Source organism: Colletotrichum lupini, chromosome 5 (assembly GCF_023278565.1).
Source record: "Colletotrichum lupini chromosome 5, complete sequence".
Classification (NCBI taxonomy): Eukaryota; Fungi; Ascomycota; class Sordariomycetes; order Glomerellales; family Glomerellaceae; genus Colletotrichum; species Colletotrichum lupini.
Genome location: NC_064678.1, coordinates 4,341,297 through 4,354,571, shown reverse-complemented (window position 1 = coordinate 4,354,571; position 13,275 = coordinate 4,341,297). Strand labels below are relative to the sequence as shown.

The 13,275-nt window shown below is 49.3% G+C and overlaps 5 protein-coding genes across 5 annotated transcripts; 2 read left to right on the top strand and 3 right to left on the bottom strand.

Moving 5' to 3' along the window:
• Positions 1–4,791: 4,791 nt before the first annotated feature.
• CLUP02_10706 (TPR domain-containing protein) lies at positions 4,792–6,379 on the bottom strand (the record flags this gene model as incomplete). Its single annotated transcript, XM_049289679.1, has 5 exons — positions 4,792–5,087; positions 5,155–5,259; positions 5,322–6,004; positions 6,064–6,228; positions 6,294–6,379. The coding sequence occupies 5 exons, from the start codon at positions 6,377–6,379 to the stop codon at positions 4,792–4,794; spliced, it is 1,335 nt and encodes a 444-aa protein (XP_049146824.1).
• A 505-nt stretch (positions 6,380–6,884) lies between these two features.
• On the top strand, positions 6,885–7,661 carry CLUP02_10705 (cytochrome b5-like Heme/Steroid binding domain-containing protein; the record flags this gene model as incomplete). The annotated part of the gene is made up of 4 exons (XM_049289678.1): positions 6,885–6,975; positions 7,274–7,311; positions 7,368–7,425; positions 7,480–7,661. The coding sequence occupies 4 exons, from the start codon at positions 6,885–6,887 to the stop codon at positions 7,659–7,661; spliced, it is 369 nt and encodes a 122-aa protein (XP_049146823.1).
• Positions 7,662–7,940: 279 nt separating this feature from the next.
• CLUP02_10704 (uncharacterized protein) lies at positions 7,941–8,425 on the top strand (the record flags this gene model as incomplete). Its single annotated transcript, XM_049289677.1, has 3 exons — positions 7,941–7,979; positions 8,048–8,118; positions 8,317–8,425. The coding sequence occupies 3 exons, from the start codon at positions 7,941–7,943 to the stop codon at positions 8,423–8,425; spliced, it is 219 nt and encodes a 72-aa protein (XP_049146822.1).
• A 1,035-nt stretch (positions 8,426–9,460) lies between these two features.
• Positions 9,461–9,712, bottom strand: CLUP02_10703 (uncharacterized protein; the record flags this gene model as incomplete). The annotated part of the gene is made up of 1 exon (XM_049289676.1): positions 9,461–9,712. One exon carries the CDS (start codon positions 9,710–9,712, stop codon positions 9,461–9,463), a length of 252 nt encoding a protein of 83 aa, XP_049146821.1.
• Positions 9,713–9,944: 232 nt separating this feature from the next.
• Positions 9,945–10,192, bottom strand: CLUP02_10702 (uncharacterized protein; the record flags this gene model as incomplete). Its single annotated transcript, XM_049289675.1, has 2 exons — positions 9,945–10,019; positions 10,118–10,192. The coding sequence occupies 2 exons, from the start codon at positions 10,190–10,192 to the stop codon at positions 9,945–9,947; spliced, it is 150 nt and encodes a 49-aa protein (XP_049146820.1).
• Positions 10,193–13,275: the final 3,083 nt, after the last annotated feature.

Below are 13,275 nucleotides of genomic sequence, written 5' to 3'. Positions count from 1 at the left end.
TTTTAATATAAAATAAACGTTAAGAAGCGATTAAACTAAACTTTTTTAATAAACTTCTTAATAACTTAGACGTTAATATAAGTTATTATTTAAAAACCGTTAAGTTCGTTTTTAAAAAAGGATATGTTATATAATATAATAGAGATATTAATTATTAATAATTACTTTAGCTCCTTTTTTATTTATTAAATACTTCGTTCCCGCTCCTTTAAGCCCGTAAAAAAAGATTTTATTAATATTAAGGCTTATACGTTTATACGTTCTTATTATACAAAAAGGGCAGAGCTTATATAAGTATTATTATCGATTGGTCGTTTTAAAATAGCTTTACGAAGAAGTATTATAAGGTCGATTAGTTTAATAACATCTTATATAGAGATTAGAAGTTATTATAAATCTATATTATAATATTTATAAGCGAGCTATTAGTTTAATAACTTAAATAAAGAGTGATTTTTACTTATAAAAAGGTAAAAAGTAGTAATTATTTTTATAATAAAGTTATAAAGAGAAGAAAAACTTTTACGTCGGGGTATAATATTATGCGATTTTATATACCGCTATACGGTTTAATATATTACGAAATTAAAGTATTTTTTAAGTTATAAATCTTTATAACCCCTATTTATAAGTTATTATACTAATCTAGACCCTATCCTAGGTAGTAGGGTGACTATAAAATACGATTTCTGCTTTGATATATAAAAAAAGTGTTTTAGCGGAGTGCCTCTTGCAGTCTGCCGTAGTCTTCTCCAATTTCCCCCAAACCTTGTGAGAGTGGACTCTCAATCCGGGGCGGGACATCGCGGACAAGTATCCGATGAGAGGTGGTGTTGGTCTAGGCCGTGGGGTTAATTCTGTAACATTGGCATAGTGGAACACTTGGGAGCTTTGTGTCTTTTCATCCGCCCATGTCTAGTGAAATTCGCAAGGGCCGACGGTCGAATACCTTGTTGCTCCTTGCTCTTGCAGCATCCGTATATTGCACGGATCTTCATCTGATAAGCGGTGGCCCTGCCAGTCTGTCTGATGTCTTTCGCCCCCACCACAGCCACAACTCAACCACTTGAGGCTTGGATATCTTATATCGTATCGTGTAGGCGATTGACCTCAGTGAAAAGAAGGGAAACGATGCCTCATTCCTTGAAGGACTCATTGACCAAAGTGTGAGGAAAGTTGGATACTGAAAATGAGTATAGAGCGTGTCCATTGGCGTTCGACGGGACAACATGAGTGTGATGTGACCTGTGTAGTGGAATTCCGCCGCACTAGCGGGCGTTGTTCTCTCATTGCAACGGTTTGCCGAACTGCTGTTGATCTAATGCGCCGTTTCAAACTGCTCACCACCGTTATCGTAGCCTCGCTGGTTTTTTTTCTTTTGCGAGTCGAAAATAGGAGGCTTGAGTAAGTCGGCAAACGCCGCGTCCATATTTTTGCTGTAACATGATCTGATCCGCCGCTTCTCGCAAGCCGTGAGGTGACCTCGTGGTGTCGACCTCATGGTTGCCACCTCCAAATAACCTTAAGGTGAGGCGGCCGAAGATCAGCATTCCTCTTCCTCCCCGGATCCGAATCCTATCGTTCGCAGCCCGTGCTCCCGGGTGGAACTCCACACCGGAACTCCCGAAACGGTCTCTTACACTTCGCCCTTGGTTGAAGTCCGCTTCCCAACCGGAAATAGCAGGCCATTGTGACAATTATGGTAACGGAAGGATGCCAATAGTTTGCCGCTCGTTGCATGATTTCTGCGAGATTTGAAGGGTAAGTTTCGCCACGGGCCGGTCGCTATTCTCGAGATCAGGCAGCCATATATTGTCCCTGTTGAAGTCTTCTCGACCCCATTCTCCGCTCCCGAGTTCAGCGGAAGGGCGGGGTTCTGATGCATGGCTGTATTATTCTTGGTGTATTTTCGAACCCTAGTCTTCCACAACTGTACGAACATGCCAATCACAGGCCCAGCTTTGTTTTGTCATGCTGCAGCCGTTAGCGTTACCCGCGTCCCCATTTCCCGTGGAACCATACTTACGGGGATTCAAGCGTTGTCAGGGCGTTCGAAGGGTACTAGCCCCCATAATGCGAAGGAAGCTGGCTTGAGAACCCGTGGTCTCTGTTGCCTCTACGGTGGGCCATGGATCGTGTGTATTGGTGAGTGACGACAGTCGTAGACTGGTTCATCTGGCCTCGACTAAGGATAGAGTAATCCTGGCCCGGGAAGATGAGATTCAATCCGTAGAGCTGGATTGATGACGGACGGATGAGGTTAGAGCTCGGCCGAGTCAAGTCTATTTTAAAAGCTGCCGACCCACCTTGGCGACAGCAGGTGAGTTACGAATAGCTGAGCCAAAATTCACGAACGTAGGCCTTGGTATACAGTCCCCGTAGCGCTCTGCTACAGGCCCCGGGCGAGAAGCAGAACAAAATTGTCGAATGAGATACCAAGGCCTCGTCCGTCCATGTATCCATGGAGGTGTCTTTCAACTCGGCGTTCGCCCACAACCTATAAGTTGGTGTTTCTAATGTGACGGGGTAAATACTAGTAGAGCGGAATTCCATGAGAAATTTCGGGTCCAATCTCCGTCGACTCTTTGATAGGTAGGTGTAGGCGCACTATCGGCTGTAGCAAAAGAGATTTCTCTGGCAAAATCAAAGGCCAGTTCCCTTCGTTGCTATTCTGCTAATCAAGTGTGATTGCTTGCCCAGTCAAGAGCTGGACAAGGTGGTGCCATGCACTGTTGTCACAAAGGGAAGCACTCAGTTGACCTGATGAAAATTGTTCTGTCCTTGAGATTCGTGGAACATGAGAGACAGACTCATCTTCATGTCCAGGTACATGAGCCTTCGCTCTTCATGGCGTGCATGAGCCACGTGCCATGACAGGCCAGGGAAGGAGGGCAAGAAAAAAAAAGCGCTTGAGATATGGCGGGATGGATTTCATCCACAAAGATAAGGGCTGCTTCTTGAAGATCGCGGTTGAGTGGATGCCGGCATGATGTCCCGAAATGCCGCAAGCCGCAAAGGGCTGTCACACTTTGTGCCGGCGGCCATGTGACCGTTGGAATGTGCCTGCCCTGGAAAGCGAGGACCATGAGATGACGGAGAAACTCGCAAACTTCTGCAAGGCTCTGTCCTTGAGGCCATGGTTTGTTATTAGCGACCATATGTTGTTTGTTGTATCTGAAGGTCAATACTGGAAGTCGCAATGGCTACTACAGCTGGCTATAACAGCAGAATTGTACGTGGAAATCGCTTCTCGAAAGCGAATAGACATATGCTGTCTTCAGATTGTCCTACGACATCAGGCGCCTGCGGAGTATACGGAACGGTCGAATGCGCCCCTTACACTGCCAAGATTTTGAACACCGATGAGATATGCGAATGGTCTTCAGTGCTCAAGTTCAGAAGGTGCGGTGCTCTTCCAAACCCCAGGAATCCAACGCGACACCAAAAAGCTGACACGATGTGGTATTCCCGCATAATTGCTGCATGATATGGCAACGCGAACAACGGTGGCGTAACGAGCACCGTTTTGCCTCGAGACTTTGAAGTTTGGCAATTTGTCTCGGGGTCTGCGGGGGCGTGCCACATGGTAGTTTCCCACTATAGATTAGGCAGAAGGAATCTTTGCAAGTCGGTGTCAGATTCCACTCTGCGGCGTCCAGGCTGTTCAACTGATGGTAGGTGGCTGGCAGCGTTTTCTTCGTCCACGAAGACCGTCTCTCTCCAACTCATCCCAACTATTTTCCGAAAAGGGTAATTTTTGTCTGCCCCAGCACTGGAGTTGCTGGGATGAGCCTGCAGGGGGGCACTGGACCCATCGAGCTGCACCCGCCTTTACGCTAAGCCGTTGCCATTCGCCCCTTTGATTGGTGAGAGCACATTTTGGCCCCATGCGAGTTTCTGGGCACCTATGGTCCCAATTTCGACGATGAGTTCCCTCGAACCATCAGAATCATGGCCTTGGGCTTCGGGAGTGTTTAGGGGTTCATAGCAGTCCTGTGTTTGATCAAAGCGTCGCCTTACACCATAAGAGAGACCGGCTGAGAGACTGTGAGAGACTGTGGCGGCTTCGTTTCTTGGGCCTCGCATAGCTCTTCGATACGGAACAAGTACTCATTCAACGGCTCGGTTCAAATTCGGTTGTATGCACTTTCGTTGCTACTGGTGTAATGGGACTGCTGGTACTGTATCGAGCTTAAGGGGGTCCGTTTCTGGCTTCCAAGCAACTCGATTCGTTTGCCATCTTTCTAGATGGGCGGTGGCTCCAACAATTATGGCAGTCGGGACTTCCTGCACCGGATGCAATGATGCTGCTGAATCCGACCTAGTCGAGGCCCCTGGCTACCGTCGTGGTATTTCTCCGTCCTCATATGCGCCCCAGTCAAGAATCCATTGATACGGCGTAGGAAGGCATAAAGACCCCATCATCTACCTATTTTCGGTTCACATATGCGGACCCATGCTAATCGATTTGAAAAAGGTCCATGTCAAAGGAAGGATGCTGCAGAAGCGGCTTCATGTCTCTGTTGGCCAAGTCCTAGCCCTATGCAGGGTCTTTGCGGGCGCGAGGGGACCATCACTCTCGTCTTTTTGATATGTTCATATGCTCGCCGACATGGGATCCTGATGCTCCCGGTTTGCCCCGGCAATACCTCAAGCGAGGCGAGGAACACATTCCCGGGGCGGTCCAGCAGTCTGTATGGCCGTATCTCTATAATCCTAGAGTTTTTGAAGTCCCGCTTCGGCCTGGGAGATGCCGGGACCGAAGCCAATCTTCCTGCTCATGTCGATTGCCTACTGGAAACGCTTTCTTGCGTCCTCCTTCTTTCCCAGTAGGGCAGCGATGTCACCCATGTTTGTTAATGCTACGGCGCAAGCTTCGTCACACTCTTCGGTTCGGTCCTCTCCCTTGACATCCTTTGAGTGTGAGTAAGCATTGCTAGCCCAGTTCTTCGCAGCTTCCAAGAGTCCGGCTCGGTCTGTTGGCATGTCGGGACTGACTATTGCGTCGGAAGTGGCAGGCGCGTTGGGAATGGCGTCCAGCGGGGTCTGAAGAGGGTGCTGGGCAAATGCTGCAGCCAGATTGTTCACTGGAGAGTGTGTCAGTTTGATTTTTGAAATATACTCCAACTCAAGTCCAGGGGCCTGAGGACATACTGATAGTTACTCGATGACAAGGGCTAGCACAAAGTCGTAATGCTTGGAACAAGAGAGGTACTGCCAGATGGAACTGGGATTTAGTCTCGTAGTGTTGGGCGAGGGCTATCAACTCTGTCAGTAACCTGAAAGTGGGTACGATATAGGGGGCTTCATGGGAGACCAACACTCCATGGCACCGCCAATTTCTTCTGGGCTCATCCAAGAACCTTCATCCTTCTTGACACCTTCCTTGTGGCGTCGTTTTGACTCTGCCAGTGCCGTTTCGACGGCCCACGTTAGTCGGGCCAGGGAGTTTTCTGGCTCCAAAACATGCTCGTCCGAGTAAAGGGCACCAAGCTTAGTGCTAGTTCCGACGGCTTTGGCCAGAAGGCGGGTGCGCTTATGCCACAGGTTTTCGATAACCTTCTCCTCGCCATTCTCCGGAACTGCGAGTCGTTGATTTTCCAACAGAGGCTTCGCGGCAGGCGGCTTTCCTGACTTTTCTACTGTTCCATCTGCAACGGAGTTCTCCATCCATTCCACCCACTTGAGGCAGTCTCTGAGCACAGAATCCAACACAGTAATGGCTCCTTGGTAGTTTCCGATCTTTTCGAGCCATGCCGCGGTCTGGATCCTAATGCCCAAAACATCATCTGAGAACGGGTCTAGCTGGAGTTCATTGCATTGTTCCAGTGCTTGTTTGTAGTATTTCCTCGCGAGATTCGGATCGGGGCTGATGTTTGTGTAGTAGAGGGCTCGGCGGAGGGATTTGGCGATGGGCTTGGGATACTTGGTGAACTGACGGGCCATGAAGTAGTCGAAGTACAACTTGACGATGTAGATGGAAACACCTGCCAAGCCAGCAAGACTGAGAACTTCGGGTCAGCTATTTATCCTAGAAAACAGCGACGGCTTGAGATAGCTCACATTGCTAGTGCTAGTACGAGCTCCTCTGGACTTTCTCTAAACATCCTCTTGATGCCCCTCGGCGTCAGGGAAGTTAACAGCGAGCGAAAGGATATCGCCCTCAAAAGCTGACTTGCGGAAGGTGGTGGCGGTGGCGGCGGCGGCGGCGGAGAAGAGGCATTGTTCCTTTTAGAGCCATTGTAAGAAGGATTTGAAGTGCTCTGGTGTCTGAATTGGGTATGGCTGCACACGTTTGAAGCATTCCGAGGTGTGCTTGCTCGTAAAGCTGCTGTGGACGTTCCGGGCGACCTTGCGATCTGGCGAAGCCCCAGGCCATTGATTGCCCGACATGCCGCAATGCGCGACACGGCCATCGTTGTCATCAATTGAGAAGCAGGCACAGTATCGATTCTCGGGGCTCGGTCAAGCTGTGCGGTATGGGCCAAGCTCGTGCGACGGAGCGTGGTGGTTGACTGTAATCGGGCGGCTGTCAAGTGACGTATCAATCAAAAATCAATGAGAGTTTCGCCTGCATTGTTCGGCAGGTCTGGAGCTCTTGCTCTGGTGGGTCTATACTAATCAATGCGCAACCAATCACACGAAGGCAGTTACTCCGAGGCTCAGCCAGCAATGTCGCAAGTGCCCCCCCACCTTGACCGTGGGGAAGAGCTCCAGGCTCAGAGGGGCAAATACCGAGCTTCTTTCTCCCCGCCATCATCTATTTTGTGTGTAAGAAGTCGACGTCTTCCTAATCCTCGCACTCCATATCCATCCAACATTACATCGCTAGCTCAATAACTTCAAGCTTTACAACAGCTTATAGCCAAGCAAAGGCCAGCAAAATGTCTGGAAAGTTTGAGCCCAAGAACCCCGTCACCCTGGCCCCTCCCAAGGATGACCCCATCACCCTCGAGGAGTTGGCCAAGGCCGATGGTAAGTCGAAGTGTTCTTGCCTTTACTTATCCGCTACGAAACTGTCCGGCAGCATGTTTTTGATGCAATGATCATGAGGGATTGTGTCAGTTGTTGAAGAGAGCGGGGCTTAAGATCGTGCTCGAGTATCTTTTCCAATCTGTAGTTCATGAACACATGTTCGTGGACCTGGAAACGGTTGCGGCTCAGTCGTCTCTTTCATCAAGTGGTCTCGAAGATGCATATATATGCTTGGCCTCGCATGCAACTTTTTTATCATCGTATAGACCCCACGCCAATAACTCTAACAATATAACAGGCTCAGACCCCAATGGAAAGACATACGTGGCGATCAAGGTAATCAAACACGCCGGCCTTCATTTTCTACGCAAATTTAATGTTTTATGATCCAGGGAATCGTATACGACGTAACAGGTAACAAGGCATACCAAGCAGGAGGATCCTACAACGGTAAGGAAAACATTCATCTCATTTTGCAGTCTATCATGACTGACAACCTTTGAGTTTTTGCTGGAAAGGACGCCTCTCGTGCTCTCGGAAAGACCTCAACAAAGGCTGAGGACGTCAGCGCCGACTGGCAGGATCTTCCTGACAAGGAGAAGGGTGTCCTTAACGACTGGATCACCTTCTTCTCTAAGCGCTACAACATTGTTGGCCGCGTCGCTGGCGCTACCAACTTTGAATGAAAATTACCAAAAGCTCGGCTCTGAAGCTCGAGCGAAGGGTGAAGGAGGTTGTGGGAGAAGCGGGAGGCTAGGGATATCCGTCATTTGGCTGTGAGACGTTACCATGAGCGTGTGTAAACGTAAAAATTATACTGAATACCTTGCGTCAATAATCCCACGCCGAGAAGTGAGTGAGAGAACATCTCAGGTGACCCTCGTTACTCTCATGTTATGTAGACCCAGACATTCGTTGATTTCTAAGTCGTCTACAGCTGAAAATGTGTTTCCTCGCTACCATGAATGATATCGAGACTCCATCGCACATTACAAGGCTCCGATGTAAAGCTGCCTTATACTCAAGGAAGTGTGCGATAAAAATTCCTAATCCATCCATACACATGTGTTAGAATGTGTACTGCATACGTCGTTCATATGCGACGCCACTGTTCTTGCACGACGTCGCGACACGGTCCCGGGCGTAGGTAGTTACCCCTACATCGACGATCGGTGAAATGACGCCCAATCGCTCACGACAAGTATCTACTTCGACTAAAGAAACAGCCATATCTCGGGCACCAGTTTATATTGAATACGAAAACCATGTGGCTGAGCAGAGATTTCCAAATCATTAAGTCGTTGAACAAATGACAAATGACGTGTCCTAGAGTCACTGCAGGCTCCCAGCCATTAACATCGCCTCGCGTTTCAGCTCTTCATCCATTTTCCTTCGACTTGCCCTGCAGAAAACTGATCGCGTTAACAGCGTCACAAATCCCGTTTCATAGGGGCAGCTCAATCTCTGGAGTCCCTTTGTACGACATACCTTGCAGAAGTACTTGTTCATCGTGCTTACGCACTTAGCTTAAGCCCGACATCGTATGGTTGGGCACCTTGAGATCCGGTTGTTCCAAAGTAATTCATGCTGAATGAAATGCTTCTTTATGACATGGAGTATGCTTCTGCCATCTCTGATGAGACCTAGAACGGACGGCGCTAGTCTTGGGACTCGGTGAAATTGTTTAGGAGATGTCGAAGTACGGGACTCTACACTCGAGTGTACAACCTTTGACAACTGGTTTAGCTCTGTCTGGCTGGAGAATAGTCAGTAGCGGAACTTGGGGAAGTTTCGCCATGAAGTACGAATCTTGATGGGCCTGAGGCTTCAGCGAAGCGTGTAAATGGGCAGCCTCAATCACAGATGAATGTCCTCTTCGTTTCAGGGTTCAGTTTAATGTCCTAAATACTGTCCAGTATTCTACCTACTCTTGAAAAGTGTGTAACGAATGCTTGCAGAACCGTGTCGGAGTGAGCCTTGGTACTTTACTCCAGGCACTCCGGAATCAACAAATCCCAGAAACATCAGACCGATGTCAGTCCTCACGTCACTCCTCGTCAAAGTAATAACATGCATAAGCCCGCGTAAGATTTGGGTCGTTCCTACAGAAATCTAGACCATGTAACACAACTTCCCAGGCTGCTCATCATCCTGCTAGAACAGGGAAACACTGTCATCCAACCCACTTCATTGTAATAAATGAGAAAGAGGACAATTACACTGAATGTGACCACCATATACTTTTCGTTCCACCATCCCCCACAAATCAAGTAACCCTAACATTCTGTGTGGGACAGAAACTCTTGCGATCTCTAGCTATTGAAACATCTTCGAAAATCACAGTTGCTGTATAGACAATCTGGCGTACACTTGAAGCCCCTATCTCTACGGTATTCGCACCTGGCCCAATGAACATAATCCATGCCACTCTCCCCCTGACGCGCAAGGGTGCTCTCAAAAAAGGCTTGAAAGCGACTGGACTGAATTAATGGGGACGTTGTTGCTGGCCGCCAATAAACTCCTGCTGACGATGCTGCCCGGAGCCGAAATGCGGGTGACCCTGACCCTGCCAGGCCAAGATGCAGTTATCGCACGGGACGCTCTGCTGCCACGAGTTGCGAAGAACCTTGACGCCGAAGCATTGGTGGCCGGGATCGTTGCGGGCAAAGTGGCAGTACGACTTGAGCCGTAGAACGGAGTGGTTGCAGGTGAAGAGGAACTCCTCCCAGTCGCACATCTTGAGATGGGGGGTTTTCGGTGGGGGAGTACTTCGTGCTCTTTGTAATCCGATTAAGCTTATAACAGCAGCTGCGACTCTGGGTCAGCTCGTTGAAAACATTATGATTACAAGAGAACGTTTATATACGTACAGTCTGGCCGTCCAGATCCGTTTCAAGGGATGTCCTACAACTGAGACTATTCAAATAAAGCGTGGTTTCGCGAGAGCCGTGAAAGCTAAGAAGTGCTGCTCAAGGAGTTGTGATCTGAACGAAGTCGACGATGTGAGTAGAGGTGAATATGAGGAGGATCTCTGTGGTTATTCTCTGGCGAGTTCGCTCGATCTTATATACATCACATCCCCGAGCTTCAAAGTATCGGCCGCAACAATATCTGTCATATTTATCTAAGAGTCGATTTGCACATGGACGCAAAGGGCCTTGCCGAAGGACGTTGAGAAGCCTGGGTACATGGCACACTGTGCGTGTGTTGCTGCCATATTGGTGGCATGCCATGTCAAGATACCTGCTCGTGAGGATGACCAGGTTTAACGTGGAGTGGTGGGGGCGAGATCACCCATTATTTACTCCTTGCGAGCTCCAAAAGCTACCTAGCCTTTGGCCATAGAGGTGATGGATCATGCAGGCCGGAAGAGAAGACTGCATCCGTTGGCCGGGTAGATGAAGAGAATGCAGGAACTACTTCGTTTCCCGGCACGAGGCGCTTCGAAGCCTGCCTCGGGCCTTGAGGCATAGAATGAAGTCACCAGTGAGCCAGATATACTGATGAAACGCCAGGATGTTCCTTCCACGTACACGTTGCAAAATAGATTAAAGTTGAAACATCTTGAGTTGACATCATGGCTCTGTAGCAGACGTTCATCAACATGTCTTTAATAGCATCGATCTCACGAAGTTGAGCGGCCCTCCGGGACATTACTGGGCCGTCCCGTCTAAACGCAGTGCTGTTCAGTATATCGGCAGATGTTTTCTATTCTCAACCGGGCAGCCACCGCCGTTGCTATTACCTTGTCAGTTGTGGATGATCTACACTCTTGTTCTGTTCCTCCCATCATCGCATCAAGTTCGTCTCGCAACTGGAAGTAGTGTGTGTGACATTATCAACGTCAAGAATTTGACGGCCGAGAGGGTGGCACCTGTGCCACCCAATCAGTCTAGACCGTCAGGTTGGGATCCAAGTCGCTTGCATCTTGCGGAGCGGCCCGATAGGCGGGTTTAAGTAAGCTGAGAGGGACACTCGCTCCTTGGCAAAGAGCAAACATCGAATATCCGTCTGCGAAATGGGCGAGCCACCAGGCGAATCCGAAGATACGGCCGAATGATCCCCTTAAAGTAAAATCTATGGATGCCATGATCCTGGAGACGTAAGAACACAATGGAGCCGCGCGGCGCAAAAGCGAAGGCTCATGTGGAGGGGAGTAAATGTCGTGTCCAACATGTTGCACTCGTGATACTGTGCAACAAGGGACAATGCCCCGCTCAGTTGAGCGTTTTGTAATCGCATACATATGTAGCCATCCACGACTACTGATCTTCAAGTGAACGGTAGGTCATCGGAAATAAGTAGCAAGCTCCGAAAGACTCCGTACGCAGCGAAGGTCTGTACTATCGGAGAGCGACATCAATAATGACATATCATATCTTTTCCGAAGCACACTCTCGTTTCCTGTCATGCTTATCCAACCTGGGTCTTGCTCCCCCACAAAAGCGCTCACGCCCTTGGATATGTGCAGTTTGCCCAACGGAAACGAGGGGACAGATACACATGGATGGCTGCGAGAGAAGAAGTTCGGCGGAACCGTGAAAAGGGACATTGCGGTGCTCACGGCCGTCAGTGTATTGCAATGAAGACATTGCTGCCGCGTCGTAGTTAAGAGTGTGCGCCCTTGCGTAAAGCTTGTCGACAAGCTTGGTCAGCTTCTTTGTTGGAAACAGGAGCGAGCACCGGTGTGCGGATAACCTCAGGTGACTGATAGTTGGCCGAAAATTGGATGCGATGATGCCCAAAAATGGCGGCTCAGGCTCGAGGATGTCGCCTACCTACCTTATTTTCGCAGCCATACAGGTGGTTCCGGCCCGGCTCAATGACAAGGACTGACACTATCGAGACCATGGAAGTACGAATAGATGATAGCCCATGATCTAGCGATCGCCATCTAAGCCCTTGTACTCTACATTGAAATAGGGGCTACTGATGACCTCATTGGTCTTGAGCGTCCCAGCCAAAATTGGTTGTGTCAGCCGAGAGAGACAAGAGTCGAACTCTCGTGTAGATATGCCCCCAGAGCGCAGATTCGGGGTAAACTGTCCGTGGCTGGCAGAAGTGTTGCATAGGAATGAGTGGGACAGAGAATATGCTCTCTCAGGTTAGGTACCTTGGTTTACGTTCACTCGCAATCGCGTTAATTCAGATATTCCGTTTTCTCGCCGGTTTCAGGACGATTTGAGAAGAGGGAGTGTTCTGGCATTGGAATAGATGATCGTGGACCTCGTGTAAGGTCTTTATCGAACCCGTTATCTGTCAGTATGTCCTTGTCTTTTCTGAACGGTTGTGCTTCGGCTTGCTTTTTCTTGCTTGTTCGGTCGGCCCAGGTTGTGGCGGTGATGGAAGTGGAAAAATGGCGAACCATCTTTGGGACGCCTGTAAAGGTGCGGCGGTGGTTGCCTTGCTGGCTGCCTCGTGTGGTTGCCTACATTTCTTTGACCGTTGATTGGATGGAATGAGGCGACGGCGTACTCTGCTCACCGAGAATTCCCCAAAAAGCAGGGCGGACAAGCGAATGACTGCGCCCTCGCGGTTGCCTCATTGGCCCGGTCCCCCCAAACTGTTCACCCAAGCCGCACCTTCCTCAACATCAGTCACGCCCTTCATCCTCTTCCTCATTCCTGGCCGCCAACTGACTGCCTTTACTCTCGCCTGAATGACTACAAGTCCTGCCCGTGCCCATATCGCCTGAACAAACCTTCGCGCTTCTTCCATTTTGTCGTCTTTCACCCTGCGATTTGCGTCCCGCGATACTTCGCCCACTCGGTCGCCCAGCTACCCATGTCTTGCTAGTCCGGCAATCTACTGTCCTCTCCCGGCTCCGACCGACCCACTACGGACCGGTAATTGAACTGCATCAACCTTACCCCCTTCGCTTGGTCGTCCGGATTTCTCTTCGTCCGAAAACATCAATCCAGAGGCCAACGCCCCTATCTGCGCCGGCCTGAGGCTTATTCGGTCGAGGAACGGCTCATACTTGGTGGACTTGGACTCGGGTCGAGTCAAGACCTCTTCGCCACGCACTGAACATAACAAAGGTGGTTGGGTATCAAGTTTAGGTGACCTTGGTTCAATCTTGAGTTGGTTATCCTCCTCTCTTTATCCATCAAATAAACCCATCAGCACTATGAGGTTATAACCTCAGTTCGGGCCAGTGCCTGTTGACTTGATACTGTGCACATGCTTTCCTCTAGTCAATACAACATGTGCCTAACGCCATGCGAATAGTTCCCAGCTAAAGTCATCAGATCTAGTCGGTTCCTAACCAATTTCTGCCGACCTCTGGTCGATGAAAGC